Here is a 17428-nt window from a genome sequence, read left to right as displayed (position 1 = left end):
ACCACATGGTGGCTCACAACCATCTGTAATGAGAACTGACACCCTCTTCTGGTGTGTCTGAGGATAGCTACAATGTATGTACATATAATAAAAATAAATAAATCTTTTTTTTAAAAAAAAGATTCATAGGAAAAGCTGGGCAGTGGTGGCGCACACCTTTAATCCCAGCACTCGGGAGGCAGAGGCAGGCGGATTTCTGAGTTCGTGGCCAGCCTGGTCTACAAAATGAGTTCCAGGACAGCCAGGGGTACACAGAGAAACCCTGTCTCGAAAAAACAAAAAACAAACAAACAAAACAAAACAAACGAACAAAAAAAGATTCATAGGAAAAATTCTAAGTACTCTATACAGATTACGCATCATGCAAACCCCTGGGGTTTTGATTTCACTGTAAATGCACCACAAGAATCTCTGAGTTATTTTCTAACAGCTTTACCTTGTTCCTGTCTAAGCTAAAACACATACACTAACTTACATGAACTCAAAAACAAAAAGTACTACAAATATTTGTTGTATATTACTACATAACTGAAGCTTAAGAATTAACTATATTGAGTCATTTAGATTTTCCCCACAAATACAACTTGGGGATATGTTTTTGATTCTAAAATGTGTTTGTGCTGCCCTCTACTGGCAGTACAGACAAACTGCACTTTATAGACTACTCGGGGCATGACTAAATCTTTTCTCTTAAGAGTAACCTTTAAACATTTTTATTCTATTTTAAATGAAATGACAAACATTAAAACTTATATCAGAATAAAAGCTTGAGGCATTAGATTTTTGTAAATCTTTAACAGCAAACTATAAGACAAATGGCTTATAAATTAAGCTTTTGTCCATACCAAATGATAAACAAAATTCAAGTATACAAATTAGATTTCCTGAAAATACAACTGATATTGATTTTTTTTCTCAAGGAGCAGTAAAGTTCACTTTCATCCAGGTCACAGACTAATGCATTAGTAGCATTTATGCAGTCCCAAAGGTGAGGTTTCAGAGGGTCCTTCTAGGCCAAAGAATGGGCAAACACATATGGATATTTCTCAAGTTAAAGGTGCCGTAAGGACTCCTTTGTAAAGTTATCCAAGGTAACAGAAACCCTGAGTAGACCTCCTTTTGTCTGTGCTGTGTCTGCACGTGTGTCTGAGCTCTACGATCTGATACAAGCACAGGGGATGTAAATACCACCGTGTGCTTGCCAAGGTCCGAGCAGCTGCTCTCTCACGGCTCTTGGCCGTACTCCCTTCAGATAAGGTCGCTCACTGAACCTGAAGTACAGCATTTGGCTGGCCAGGGGCCTCTCTAGGAAACGCCTCTCTCTGCCCCTATGGAGGGGTTTACTGGCACACATACTGGCCTGGCTTTGTACATGAACATGAGTGACTCGAAGCACTCTAACCCACTAAGCCATCACCCCAGCTCCCTTAAGGTCACTTTCTTAAGTTTTCTTTTCCTAGCTTGTGAATTCTATCCTGCAAAAGTAAAAGTGATCAGCGGATCATAGTTCTCTTGAGTGGTAGCTTATAGCCGTTCTCTTGCTGTTTCGTGGTTTTGTTTGTTTTGTATTTGCCTTCCTTTTTACGTAGTAATGGTCAAATTAATAAAGTATTTTCCTGAAGAAGTTATCTAAAAAATAAACCTTGAATATCAAATTCAGAATCTCAAGGACTTCCATGTCTAAACTCGAATTTGAAAACGTGAGCATTGGTTGACTTTTAAATACACTCTACGCAATGAAAGCAGTCCTCCATGTTGTTGCTCACTCTTGGAATGAGGGTGGCAGGGGAAGAATTCCCATAACCTGCAGAGCAGCAAGGCCACAACTCACACACATGGGACACGTGGAAGCCGATGCCCAGGGCCCCTGCTGCTCAGTTACACCATGAGGAGCTGACCCGAGCACTCAGCTGGGGGGAACTGCAGCAGCGGCAGCTGACTTCCCCACATTACAAAATGTCAGTCTGTCTTCGGAAGAAAGAAATCACCACATTCAGCGGGTCCTAGACACGGCCATCATTTGCTGGGCTCCTGGTTTTAGAACAAGCAAGGGCTTTTCTGGTTCTGATTCCTAAACCTGAGGGCAAAACAAGGCCACCCGCTGAACTGCAGGCCCTAAGGGCTTTCACCTGTCCAGGCCACAACTGGAGGGACACAGAGAGTCAAGAAAATCTAAGGTGATGTCAACTAACCTGTGCTCTATTTCATAAATTCTGCTCTGAATTTTCTACAACATTTCAGAATATTAAAACAAACATCCAGTTCATAAGTCTACAGAACGTTCAAATGCTAAATACAATCCTTCTCCGAATAGTTTCAAATTCTAATAGTTCTGTTTCACAGAAACATACCGGTAAGAGGCGGTTTGTGTGAGTGAAGAACACAGGGCACACTGACAATCAACTTTTGATCTGGAACCAGGGGTACTCTTACATCTGTGTTCCTAATTACAACACAACAAAATAACCAACTATTACTTAAAGGATCATTTTTAATTATATGCTACAGTTGCATTGATTTTTTTTGTCTTTCAAATAGTAATTCATTCTAGTAATAAATAAATTTAAAAATAGAATCGATGAGAGAAATCAAATTACAAACATTTTTAGAATGAATTTTTTATATTAACTACTATATCCTTGATAAAACAAAACCTAATATAAATTTTTATTTATTATGCAACATACTTTTCATCTCTGGGTCACTTTCAGATTTCAAAAGTATAAAAATTAAAGAAAATCAATGATCACTGTATTAATTATAAAAGCCCATATTTATATAATTTTGAAAAATTGCTTTTCTTACCTTAATGTTAAAGCAGTTTTTTCTTTAACTCTCCCCAGTACAAGACATTCACAAGGCTTTTTGTGTGGAGAATCCAGGAGGAAGACAAACTCTCCTGAATTTGTGATCTGAAAGGAAGGAACCCAGGGAAGCCATTTTTTTTTTACCATCATTATACAGTTTCCAGCAAAAAAGAGAAGTCATTAAACCTCTAGGCTAGTATTGTCCAATAAAAAATATTGTATGAGCCACAAATGCAAGCCACCTATATAATTTTAAATTCTCTAGTAGTAACATTAGAAAGAAAAAAAAAATGCTAGGTAATTTACCTTAACTGCGCTTAATCTAGCATGTCTGAAACAGAATTCCCACATGCAATCAGTTTTAAAAGGTATCATGATGTATGATATTTTTTTCTTCTATAATGGGTCTTTCAAGTCCAGCACATATTTAACACTCAACAGATCTCTCTATCTGAAGGGCACAAGTCAAGTCCTGGAGAGCTACAAGTCACACAGCCACCATTCTGGACAATGTAGCTATGAGGTGTGTTTGAACACTCACATAGCATGGATACTTTAAATATATTGTATTGTCATCTTGCACATAAACAATATCTACTTTTTAGGGTTACTTGTTCCTGGGAACCAGGCCATCGTTAATTCATTCATCAATTCGACCAAAGGACATTCACTGATTACCAGCCATGTGACCAAGTAGTTAAAAATAAATCCTTCCACAGTTTAGATGGCAGAATGTCAGAGTCACAGTTCAGTCAGGGAAGAAAGTGGGATACGTGATGAGGTAGAAAGGACCTGGTGCAGAGGCTGGCTCTTGGTGCTATAAATTCTAGCCTGGCAACTTAGCAGGAGCCTATCTCCAAAATAAAATAAAATAAGCCTAGAAGGAACCTGGAAGCCTGGAAGGCAGCTAACCATGGCTACATAGGTTCATGGTCATCCTTGGCTACATAGCAAGCTCAAGACTGTGGGTTACAGGAGACCCTGTATCAAGGCGATAAAACCAGAGACTGACAGATTCTTGGTCCCTGCACCTTCCCGTACTCTCCACAGTGCTCTTGCTGTTCACTGTCCTCATCCCCATAAATAGGGAGAAACTATGGGTAATGCAGAGGGCAATGAGATTCTGGTGTATGGAGGGGAGAATAAAGGCAAGGCAGCTCTAACTTCCTATTCATTCAACTGCGGTTGCAGGAGCTTCCATCACAGGATCACAGGGCGGACCCCAAGATTGTGTTATTTACTGGAAAAATAATCCACTAATCCAAGAGCTTTCTGCTTGAATATTGTATACAGGATTAAATAAAGTCAACCATAGGTCAAGAGGCAGAAAAAGCGATCAGTTGATAGGAAGTGAACATAGGATTAGTAAGAAAAAAAAAAACCCATAGAGAGTAAGAGGGAGTCAGGAGGACGGATAGAGAGACACTCAGTTTGAAAGAGGTCTTTTGAGATGGTGTGAGAGAGGGGGTTTCTTGTAGGATGATGGCTAAGGAGGAAGGTCAGCTGGGTGCTTTCTCTGCCTCTCTGAGCTAGCCGGCCTTAACCCTAGCATCTGGCTCCCAAGTCTTCACTGGTAAAATTGAGCAGTTAAGATTTGTTTTAAAAAAAAAAAAAAAAAAAAAAAAACAGGCCAGCGGTTTGGGAGCCCACTACAGAGACACAGGATAAATGCCTTGAGAGCAGAAAGACTGGTGTTCAGATACAAAGCATGGACAGTTCTTGTCAGAGCCTGAGGAGGACAACAGGGTCGCGGACACACTGAGAACAGTGAGTGTCTTCCTGTGAGTGAAGAGTGACACTGAGCTAACAGGTAGGCTAGCTTCTGAACTCGCTTTTACCCAGTACCACTGCACAACAACTTCCACAGACCACGAAGGATGTAGTTCCTCCCTCACAAAACGCAGATGTTTCTGCCTGTTGGTCACCCAAGGAACAATGACAGTCAGCAGCAGCCAGTTTAGGGACAGGCATTCGCTTTATCTGCTGTGGTGATAATCTACTGTACCAAAAAATGAACAACAACAAAAAAACTGTAATAAAATTCACCCCAAGAAAGACATGTAAGCAGGGAAAGACCCCACAAATACAAAGATCTGGGAGCCGCTCACTTGCGGCTAACTATGGAGTCACACTGACTCCTGGTGGACTCACTGGCACTTACACATGTACCAACTTTTCCATCTTCCTAGTTTTAAATTGCCAAGCTGTATGGTTTTTCTTTTTTAATTTCATATGATTTGCATTTCGGTAATTTTACCATATCTAATATGCCTTTTCTCTCATTCAGAATTAAACAAATACTGTCTGGATTTCATCATCTTGTGCTTCACAGGAGCCCCATCAGAGTAAACTTGAAACTAACGATGTCCCAATAACCAAATGACACAAAGGCAGCACTGGCTCTGAGGCCAGGGATGCAAGAGCAGGATGACTTCAGCAAGGAGCCTTGCCCCACTGTAAGCCTCAAGTGTGTAAGCCTCATTCATGTCTTGCACACACTGCTGACCCCTAGGTCACCTATGACCTCACACAACCTCATGTTCCCTTTACAGTTTCAAGTCCCTGTCACCACTGCATTCCTATCTTCCTGTTCAATCAGTTCCACTGGACTCTCTCAAGCCTTCATCCTCGGTCTCATCGGCACTGTCTTATGCCTGCTGGCCATTAACAATATAAAAGAAACTTGTTTGGCTAAACCACAAAACTTGCTCTATAAATATCCAAACAAATACAACTCTTTCTCCAACATTCCCCATACAACTGGAGATGACAAACTGTATTCTAATGTCCCATTATTGCTTCTAGACTCTTTCAACTTTGGTAAAACCTTCCCTTCTCTTTAAGAAGTACATTACCCAGCCACACTAGCACCAAACCTTCCTCAATGAACACATTTTGTCCTCTCAACATTCAGTGTGCCGAATCTCTGAGATCCCTCTACCTCAAAAAGGAAAACTTTGACACTATTCTGATCAACTTCGAAGCACAACCCATGTAATGTACACTCAACTGTTAATCTGGCTACACAAACAACTACAGTCAGACCCCAACACCCCATTCCAATTACATAAGCTAGGCCTTGTCATGATGCATGCATGTGATGTGTGCATGTACATATACATGAACACAATAGGGACTGAATGCAGGGCCCTGTGCATGCAAAGCACATACTCCATCGCTGAAGTATACCCCTATATATACCAATACCACAACGGAATTCAACTTCTTCATACAGATAAATGAAGGAAAACACAGAGCAAAAGAGACTTTGAATCTATTCTCAAGCTCTTAAAACAATCATAGATTCTGTCATCTATCCATGGTTAAATACTGTAAAATCCTTACCGCTTTTCCGGTCCTCTGCCCATGCCTTGGCAGATGAAGTTATCTCAGACTTTAGTTAAAATAAAAGCCACCCAGTCTCTTTACCTACCAATTTATCTCCTCCCTCTTTATATACTTTATCTATCTACATCAACATACCTTCTCTACAGGGAAATATATGACATTCTCTACTAAAGTTTATCCTTCCAACACTGTCGTCTCATTTCTATATTCTGACATCCTGTAATGTCAATCATTCACCTGCTTCTGCATCTTTAACCCCTCTGGTAGTTCACTATAAACCTGTAAGCATTCTCGGATTATACAAAAGAAAAGAAGACAAGGGAAATGAAAGAGATGAAGAGGGAGAAGAGAGGATGTATCAGGCTTTTTAAAATGATTTGTTTGTTCATTGGTATAGGTGTGTGCCTATTGTAGGATGTGTGTGGAGGTCAGAGAACGAATGGAAGGAGTCAGTTCTTTGCTTCCATCATGTGAATTTCAGGAACTAAAGTCAGATCATCAGGCTTGGTGGAGATTTTGATTTGCCAGTGAGTCATCTTGCAGGCCCAAGTATTGTTTTAACCCTGGACAGTCTCCCACCATTGATGAGACAGCATGTCTGCTGGCTCACTGTTGAATGTTCAGTCTGGATTGTAGTGCTATTCTAAAGATGACAGAGCCTTAAGGGTGGAGACTGGCTGGCTGAAGTGGATCAATAGGAGGGGTGAGGGATCTTGGAAGGCTAAGCCCACCCCAGGATCCCAACCTAGTGCTCTCTGCTTCCTGTCTGCCGCGTCATGCCCCTAAAGCTGTGAAAAGAGATGCCAGCCTTTCCTAATATGATGGACTGACATTCTAAAAGCCTGAGGCAAACTCACCTTTCCTTCTGTAAGCTGCATCTAATGGGGATTTTGTCAATTTCCTCCCATCAGTAACTAGGCTAGGGACTCATGAACTTAAGTCTTCCCACTTCCTCCACTTTGTTTCATTCCTCAATCAACTCTGAAGAAACATGTGCAACTCTACTCACTCAGAAAAGAGAGTCTCCCAGAGGGCAGGCTCGGGCATCTGGTGTCTGATGGAGGTAATACTACATTAAAGGAGTCAGGAACTGCTGACAACCCTTTCTTATTAAGTAGATAAACAAGTGAAAGAACCCAGACTGTGTGCCCCCTGGGCTCCTGCTCTCCCAGCACAGCAGGAAGCCCTTTCTCGCAGGGAAGTCTTTCAGAGACTATTCTGTCACTGTAGGGAAAGTGTTAGGTCAAAGCTCTGCACTGACATGTTTCCAATGGCTTCATATTCCTTAACTTTGCTTAACTGGACTCTGGAACTAAGGAAATTTTCACACTCCCTCTGGTATCTCAAATTTTTAAGGATAGATTTATCACAGGGCACAGCAACTTTATACCTAGGTTTAAGTGTCCAAGAGAACCGAAATGTATTGCCATAGCTAGCTCAACTACAAGGTTTGAAGGCACATTTTTCACAACTGAACCCACTTTTAAAACCAACTATTCATCTCTAAAGTCACCTTAGGCTCAACAATCTGTCAGAAAGTTTCACAGAAGTTACTACCTGTTATTACAGGGCAGTTATGAGTCACAGAGGAACCACTGGACCTGGGGGTGTCATCACAGAACATGATTATGGTTTCCATGTGCTACAAATAATTTCCAACACAACTGGTGACCTCTAAATAATCACACAGATGACACTAATGTGTCCATAGTAGCTTCATATTAATGTCAGTTATCTATTTGACAACCACATTATGATGAAGATGTGCAGCACCTCTACTTTTTTAAAATTTACACCAAAATTCTAAGAGTAACTTTCTCTTATTTGGGGGCTGGAGAGATGGCTGAGTGACTTAGAGCAATGACTGCTCTTCCAGAGGATGTGGGGTTCAATTTCTTTCCACACGGTGATTCATAACTTTCTCTTATTTCAAGATTTTATATTTCAGTCCATACTTCAAGTCCATACTTTATATTTCATAAAAATATATAGACATATATAGAGATACAAAGATAAACATATTCAGGATACATGAATTCTTTGCACTACTCTTACAACTTAAAAAGAGAACTATCACACACATTATAAGCATACTCATAAGAAAGCTAAAGATAACTCTTGAAGAAGAACTTCAATCTAATTTTACAACAAAACAGGAATTATTATGACTGGTAAACTGAAAGCTGAGGAGGAATGTAACTGGAAGCATTCATTAGAAGCAGGAGGGAAAGTGTTGTCAAGCTATAAAGGTGTTACTAAAAGTAAATCCCATCCTAGTACCTAACCGAGCTCATCCTATCAGGTGACCTAAACTAAAAATACAAACAGAGGATGGACTAGATGAACTCACCCCCAGCATGTTGTTATAAACTACAAGGGTGGCATAGATGTAAGTTTCAAACTGTGACACAGGCAAAGGCACCCGGAAGCCTGGGTGTCACTGAGTCAGCCTTGAATGGTTCAGGCCTCAGTGACAGCCACAGACACTGTTACATCAGTTATGGATAACTAATATATAGAGACACACAGATCGCCTCCAGTTCAAGGACCTAGAATTGAGGAACTTAATCTTTTGATGAGAGCATGTGATGGGAGCATGTTAGAAGCACCAGATAACAGACATCACGATTAAAGTGTACTAAACCAGAATGTACAAGGAACTGACGTTCCAGAATACAATCTGACAGGTAAGCGATCCCACACCCCTGTTCCTTCTTTTAACCGATTTGTTCTCCCCCGGTGGATCAATCACAATTGCATCAAATGTCTTACTACCCGGAATCAAAAACGCAATTTCAGAAACACCCTCTGCACGTGATGAGTCTAAGAGCTAAACATGGAGACTGAGGACATCCTATAGAGCCCACACTCTCATAAGCAAAGCTCTGGTCTGAATACACAGAATACTTCAAAAACAAAAACTAAACATGTTCCCCAAAATGAAAGCACATGCACACACATACACAAACATGCACATATGCTCGAGTGTGTGTGTGCACACACACATACACACACACACAAATAAAAATATTGTTAAGACAAGAAAGTTTAAATAGCAAGATGATCAGCAGGTAAAGGCTACGAAATGTGCTAATCCAGGCTGGTTCTCCAGAACGCATGTAAGGGTGGGAGGGGAGAAGAGACTCCAAAAGACTGCCCTCTGACCTCTACACACAATAGACACACACAGGGACGATAAGAAATTAATGCACTGCAAAAGCTGCTTTGTGGTGGCAGCAGGTATTTTTGTCCCATTAAAGTAATCATTTTGGAAAAGGTGGAATTGTTTTCAATGATCTGTGAGGATAAACCCAGCTCTATAACAGACATATCATCTCCCATCAACTGTAGTGTTTAAAGCTCCACTTCATTTAAGGAAAGCAAATGTTTTGCCATCTCACATAACTCTGACAAATTGCAGGCATCAAGTGGTAAAGTGATGTGTCTGCTATTTCCATCCTGTTTTTCAACAAGTGGGTAAAAGAAACCACTTCTGAGACCTTCTTGGATTAACTGTGAAGAGCCATCCAAAATCAGCTCTCTAATCTGTTAAAAAAATGTTTGAAGTACATTTAAATGATATTGGTTTTAAAATCATTTTCCAGGGGCTAGAGAGATAGACTAGCCGTTTAAGAGTATTGGTTGCTGTTGAAGAGGATCTGAATTCAATTCCTAACTCCCACATAGTTATGCACAACTACCTGTTAATCCAGTTTCAAGACACCTGACACCTTCTCTGGTCTCCAAAGGCACCAGGCATATACATATAGTATGCAGACAAAATATCCATATACAAAAAATAAAATTTAATTTGATTTAAATTTAAATTATCTTTCAAATAATTAAATTTCTACTTTGAATATCTTATATTCAAATCCACCTTTATTAAGTGTAGAGTGATTTTATAGTATAATGAGACTATAAGACTACTGAGAGCATACTTTTGAAGTCTACAGAATGAAGCACACTTCATAAACTCACTATTAAGTAGTATGACAATCAGTATATGAAATGCTGAAACTTGGAGCCAAAAATGTTTTTTCCTTGCTTGAGTTATTTCTGTCAGGTATCTGGATGTGGTGAGGAGAAAGATAACTACCACATATGCTCTGCACAAAAAAGCCTCACAACATTCTTGTAGGATTTGGGGGACAAAGGTCACCTGTGAACATAAAGCAGAGCCACAGAGTTCTCGGCCCTGGCCCGGTCACTGCATATCTTCTGCCACCGTCTGTCAACACAGAATTCTCTGTCCTGGCCCAGACACTGCATATCTTCTGTCACCTTCTCTGAAATACCATGGTCAACTAACTCGTTCACTAAAATCTAAACCCTCAGTCTTCGCAGGCGCGCTGGGAACCACATCTCACATACATCTCCCAGTATGGGAGAGACACTCACCATACACACGATTTGAAACCCATCTTTTAAAACTTACCGTTGGGACATCCAGGGAAAAAAAGAATTCTGGGACAGAGCTAGGCCGCAGATCTGCCTGGGAAGATGTGAGCAGACAAGACACTTGGTACCTGAGCACAGGGAACCAGCCACATGACATAATGTAGATTAAAATAAATGGGTTATCGTAAGCTATGACTCTAGTCTGAGAAGAGTCTAGCTATATGGCAAAGGTATATGTAAATATACTTTGAGGCTGAGTCTTATTTCCGGGCACATGGGACTGGGAGGTAGAATCAAGACCTAACTTCAACATGAATGTCCCTCCCTTGTACTTCCTGTGTCTCTCTCTATCCATCCTCCTGACTCTCTCTTACGCTCTACGGTATTTTCCTATGTTCACTCTCAGTCAACTGTTCGCTTGTTCCACCTCTTGACCTATTGTTGACGTTATTTAATCCTGATAACAATAAACAGAAAGCTCTTGGATTAAAAGTCTGTGCTAGGGCTGAACCACACCACAATTAGAAACAGGTTTTCCGGTAAACAGCACAGTCTCAGGATTCACAGTGTGATCAAATATTCTGCAACACTACCCAGTAAGAGTAGAACAACTAACACAAAAACAGAATTAACAACACAAAAATCGCACAGATACCAAAGTTCTCAATACTATACATAGGAGCACTGCATCCAACAGTTACAGAACATACATCCTTTTTAACCCCACACAGTACAATCTCCAAGATAATTCATATCCTAGCCCATGAAACAACGTTCTTTTACAGAACTAGAATTTATTTTTAAACCCCAAATGACTTAAGTTGGAAATCAAGGAAAAAAAAATACTGAGATCAACCACAAATGCAAATGACATAGTTATCTTCTAAATAATTCATACAGGTCAAAGATGAAATCAAAGGAGACATTAGAAAACATTTTTCTCACAATGGAAGTAAAAATATAAAATGTTAAGATACACAAAAGTGTCACAACAAGATCACATTCATATCCGTTAGGATGGCAATTTCAAAACAAAACAGAATGCTTTGGTGAAAACCCTGGAACCTTTATGCAGTGGCAGCTATATGAGCACAATGGTGGTTTCTGGGGGGAAAAGAATTCAGTATATAATCTAACTATTCCATGACTTCTATAGTAGCAATCTGAATATATCTACCAAATTTTCAAACCAAGAGAATAAAATTGGGGGAAAGGGGAACAAAATAATGCATGCTTTCTTATGCAGAGTATAGATTTGATGATATATATATATATATATGCATATCATTATTTAATTGTGTGTGTGTTTGTGTGTGTGTGTGTGTGACTCATGAAGGAAGAAGGGGGACAACTTGGAGGGAGGAGGGGACTAGCAAGAAGGGTTAAAAAGGTGAAGGGTAGTGGGGGGTGGAATATGAGCAATGACACACATGTATGAAATATAATCATGGGAGCTGGCCCTCTGCAGGCTAACTCTAAGCTGCTGTCCATCTATTGCTATAGTATATTTACTCTGGTGTTTAATATTTTAGAAGTTTTCTTGTTATTTTCAGGGATTTTTTTCCTACTGTAAATTGTCAGCATTCTTTTCATAATTCCCCATGTTATATATTTCATCCTCGCATCATTTCCAATACTGAAAATACAGATTGTGCAGACGTTTAAAAGCTCTAATTCAGTCTATGCAATCTATAGCAGGTCTGACTGCAAAAGCACATTACCCTGCTGACTATGTATATAAAACAGCCTCGTTCCACTCTCCTGGCTCTGGTCCCCTTCTTACCCCCAAATAACCCTCTGTTTTCATGTCATACATACAAATATACAGTTGGATAACAGTCTACACTCAGCTGTTGTTGTTGAAGTAAATTCAACACATGAATGGACACATGAGAATGTTAGAACACTGAAACGTCTTCCATGAACTCAACCAACAACATAAGGTCACAACCATCAACCACCTGATAAAAGCATGTGCGGTGTTAATATAACTGGCTTAACGTGTTCATTACAAAGAAAAAACAATAAAGCACTATCAAATTCTAACTCCGACCAAAACAAGTGCTTTATTTCTAAGATACTGTTGTATTTATTTTGGTCTTTTTTTTTTTAATGCTACTTCATACTAATCTTCCTACATGATCAATATTGTTGTCCTACCTTTATATGATACTCATGGCATCCAATTCACCTTGATTAAAAGCAACACATCTTTTACGTTTCTAAAGAGAGGGTGATGAGAAAAAAAATAATGTTGTAGTCTATCACAATACTGACATTTTGAAACCTGCAAGATTTTATTTTTTTATAGTACATTTTAAAATACTGTATCAATTTTTTAAAGGTAAGAAGTTCCATTGAGATCAAAATCAATGCAAAGGGTACTAGTGGCCATAGAATAAGAATTGTGGTTCTTCGTGAGCAGTTGCCATAGTTACCCATCAGTTTATATGCAAATGGCATAACTTCTCTCAACTTTCTTCATTTCTGCCACGAACCATCTACAAGCTATCAAAGAAAATCTAGGGCTGTAGCAAAAGACCAGTGGCTAAAAGCACTGCGCTTGCAAAAGACCCAGGTTTAGTTCCCAGCATCCACTTGGTGGCTTATGACTTTGATTCCAGTTGCAGTGGATCTGACACCTTCTCCTGGCCTCTGCAGGCACCAGACACACACACAGTACACAGAGGTTCATACAGGTAAAATACTTATACACATTAATAAATCAAAGGGAACGGAATGGAAGGGAGGGAGGGAGGAAGGAAGCAAAAAAGTAGGCAAGAAAGAAAGAAATCTTAAAACCAAGAATGGCATCTCAAGCCTGCAATACCAGGAAATGAATGGTAGGGCATGAAGGGTAGGAGTTCAAGGTCTTTCTCTCCTACACAGTGGATTCCAGAACAGCCTGGGCTACCTGGACCCTGTTTTTAAAAAGTGGGGTTGAGGGAAGGGGAGGAAAGACAGATAGATCCCAAGTATTGCTATAATCCCAGCAGCCAGGGGGTAGGAGGGTCAAGTTCAAAGCAAACATTAGCAACATAGCAAAAGTGCCTCAGAAATAAAATGTCAATTTTAACATATTTTAAATGATGTTTAGAACGCTGGCAAGATGATACTTAACACTAAATCCACCATTGTGCAAGAACAGAGCTCCTGAAAACTGTCCTCTGACCTCCAGATGCAAACCACTGCACAAGTGCACCTACACACACACAATAAATAAATGCAAATGTTTAAAGGCCCTCAGAATTGATCTGAGGGTTACAGGCAAGCCAGTGTTACTAGCAATATTCTGCGCCTGACTACACCACAAAACAGAACATGAGAGCAGGAACATAGAGCTATAACTTCTTTTCATTGCTGATTGCTATTAACACCGTCTCAAACTCTCAACAGGCTAAAATACATGTTGAGTAATTACATAAAAAGATGTAAGATTAGGCTAGCTATGTAACTTTGTTAGCACATCAGAAGTGATCAATTTCATTATGATAGCATTAATTACATACGCTGATCTGTATCTTCCACATTAAAATGGGAAGTTTGTCAGGCATGGTGGCATGCACCTATCATGACAGCACTGCAGAGGCAGGGACATGAGTTCAAAACAGCCTGGTCTACACAGTGGGTCCAAGACAGCCTGAACTACAGTCCAATGTCTCATGAAAAAGAAACAAACAAGCTGGGCAGCGGTGGCAGAAACCTTTAATCCCAGCACTGGGGAGGCAGAGGCAGGTGGATTTCTGAGTTCGAGACCAGCCTGATCCACAGAGTGAGTTCCAGGACAGCCAGGGCTGCACAGAGAAACCCTGTCTCAAAAAACCAAAAAAAGAAAAAACAAAACAAAACAAACAAAAAAAAACCAACCTCTTACCCATGCTAAAGTCAAATGCTTGGTGGTCTATTGGTGACAGTGGTAGATCTGAGGTTTTCTTTCCTGCGCTTCACGTGTAGATGAATCAATCCATACTCACCAAAAAGGAAAAACATGTCCAAAGGAAAAAAAAAAGAAAACCATGCATTTCTGACCGCATTCAGGTACTTCCCACAGTGGAAGAGGTTACTATGAGTATCTTCCTTACTCTAACTCTTAGTATGCTTCCCTAATTTTTAAACCAATTCTAAGGTACAATAGATAAAGGCACTGTGCTCATCTTGCTTCATCATTATGCACAAAAAAATAGATGGAAGGAGCCCGCACATTTGCTAAATGAACAATCATTCATTCCTATCCCTAACAAGACAATGTCTACATGGAGTTTGTACGATCACCTCTGGACTTCTGGAGCACACCCAGAAGATTAAAGCATACACTGAAGGTGCTTGCTGCTGAGCCTGCCAACTTCAGTTCAATCCCCAGGACCAATGGTCAACATGGTAGAAACAAAGAAAAACCCTACTCCCACCATTCAATCCTGTACAGTATGCTCAAATGTCTATTTTTATTGGGGGAAAGCTGTTGTTTGTGAGGGGTGTTTTGCTTTTGGGGAGAGGATCTCAGATAGCCTGAGCTGACCATGAACTCCCTGTGCAGCCAAGGGTGGCCTTATGCTTCTGTTCCTCCTGCTTCTACCTCCCAGTGCCAGAATTACAACGGTGTACCACTGTATTGACTCAAACTTCTGCAAAACTGCCCCCAAAATATATACTCAAACACAAGTACCTTATAAATATGCATATTCCATAGAAGCTTTCTTATCATCACTAGAAAAGTTTCCAAAAATAACCTTCTCTCAAGCTTTTATTATACGAGCCTATTCCCAAAACACAGGCCTTTAAAATTCCCCAAAATCCACTGAATAATTGGAATTTTTTTCATAGAAATTTTAAAAGCAAAAACAGGTGTAAAAACATCCAGTAACTATTTCCCACGCTTGCTGGCAGTGACACCTGGGGGAATGAAGCCGACAGATGAGACTGATTAATGTCTTATGCGATAGCCAACTTTCTCAGTTTACCAGAGTATCGGACAATTTATATTCTGAGGGTTAACAGTCACGTGAGTCACAGGTACAATCACAAAGGCAAGCCAAATGAGGTTGACAAGCAGGGTACGGTAAAAACATGATTCTCCATAAAGGCCTATTAAACAAGTAACAAAATCCAGTCGTGATGAATAAATTCACTTGTTATCTGCTGTACCTGAAAGGGATACAAAAGCACAGCCCAAGAACAATTTCGTGATTTTGAATAATCTGAGGTCACAAGACTCTTGCTTTCTTTCAGGTTTTCTCGAAAGTATATAGAATCCATTTTTTTTTTTTTCATGCTTTCACTGTGCACTGTGGGGAGGGGTGCACAGCCACGGCACCCAGGCAGAGGTTAGAGGACAACTTCTGGGAGGCAGTTCTCTCCTTCCACCAAGTGGGTCCTTGTGATCAAACTCAGACCGTGAGTTTCAGCAGCAGGCACCTCTGTTCATCCGCTGGGCCACCTCTCCTGGCCTCTATTTACTTTTTGAAACATGCAATGTGTTGTTCTAAAATAGCAGGATGTTGGAAAGGATGGTTAAAGGTGACTGACAGCACCTGCTGAGGACCCCAGGGCTCAGGAAGTGGGGACAGGAAGCTGAGAAGCTTGTGCTTCTCAGTCAGGAAATGAGTTGGAGGGCAGCCCACACTCGCTCCTGGATATGCTAACACCGTCTGCATCATTAACTCTTATACACTTAGAAAATGGGAAGATGTTTGAGATACTTAATGAAATTTTTTTGTTTCATGTTTAAAAGAAAAAAAAAAAAGACACTTAACACGTCCTACCTTCCCAACAGACACAGAGACATCTGGTTTATCGTCCGTCAGTAGATTTTTCATTTTTGTTACTTTGTTGGTGCTCTTTGTGAACAGCTGGAACTATGTACGGTTTGGTGACATTAAATAGCTCAGATTGGAAAACAATTTTTTGGGTGATCACTGCGCAACTTCCTCCATCCTCACTGCCCGACACAGCAGTGGAGTCAGGAGCAAAGCAGGCAGCAGGAGCTCCAAAAGGAGACCCGGGATCCAGCGGAAAAGAATCCACGTAGACAGAAGAAGTGGCACGCAGCAGGAGCTCCAAACTGGGACCCGGGATCCAGCGGAAGAGAATCCATGTAGACAGAAGTGGGGTTGTTTTTACTACAAAAGGGCTCTTGATGCTGGTGAAGTTGATAGTTTACTTTGTTCATGAAAGAAAGATGCCAGTAACCACCCAGGCGGCAAATGATGCACCATAGACATTCTCACAAAAACAAAAACAAACTGATAATCAAGAATCAGAACCAGGGCTGGGAGTATAGCACAGTGTGGGGGTCCTGGGTTTGATACCAATGTTGTAATTAAGTTCTTAATGTCCTGTATATCGATGATGTACTTTGTACACACAAGAAGGTTTTATATTTAAACATACAAGGTGTGTACATACCACCTCTAAGGAAAAATGCAATACTTTAAATGTCTTTTAATTTCAGAATTGGTTATTCAAATTTTTCAGCCAATTTAGCCAAAGACGCTTCTTAGTTTGATCTTCCTTTCTTCGGGTGCCCTTTATGGTCCTGTTTTGGTCCTTGAATCAAGGCACTAGTCCACATGGTCCAAGTATTCAAGTCACTAAATCCTTAAAAGGTGAGTGCCCTGTCAAGTCAAAGGATAGTAATTACCTACAAGAATTTACCCTTTTTTAAATGATATAAATCTATTTAGAGAGGGCCACAGAAATTGAAGGAAAGACAACTGTTGTGTTTTCAAACTACAATTGCTACAAGAAGTCACTCCATTACTCAGATTCCTGCCCTATCCTTATCAGTTGTAGGGCAATAAGATTAAAAGACTGTTCCAACCAAACCAAGTGCAGTATGAATAGTAATCAGAAGTTCACAACTTAACTACTTTGCT

General features: G+C 40.2%; 1 protein-coding gene across 1 annotated transcript in view; it reads right to left on the bottom strand.

The window, feature by feature from the left end:
• The window catches only part of Mettl4 (methyltransferase like 4), a 19700-nt gene extending 2926 nt beyond the window's left edge, over nt 1–16774 (bottom strand). Inside the window, 12 exon segments of the mRNA XM_029531504.1 lie at nt 2352–2443; nt 2806–2912; nt 4640–4745; nt 4747–4837; nt 8859–8926; nt 9331–9701; nt 12717–12733; nt 12736–12778; nt 16316–16363; nt 16365–16599; nt 16667–16735; nt 16737–16774. Coding sequence (XP_029387364.1) covers nt 2352–2443; nt 2806–2912; nt 4640–4745; nt 4747–4837; nt 8859–8926; nt 9331–9701; nt 12717–12733; nt 12736–12778; nt 16316–16363; nt 16365–16599; nt 16667–16735; nt 16737–16774 — 1285 coding nt within the window.
• Nucleotides 16775–17428: the final 654 nt, after the last annotated feature.

This window comes from Mus pahari, chromosome 18 (genome assembly GCF_900095145.1).
Source record: "Mus pahari chromosome 18, PAHARI_EIJ_v1.1, whole genome shotgun sequence".
Classification (NCBI taxonomy): domain Eukaryota; kingdom Metazoa; phylum Chordata; class Mammalia; order Rodentia; family Muridae; genus Mus; species Mus pahari.
Note: the sequence above shows the minus strand (reverse complement) of the source record. Positions and strands in the feature narration are given on the sequence as shown.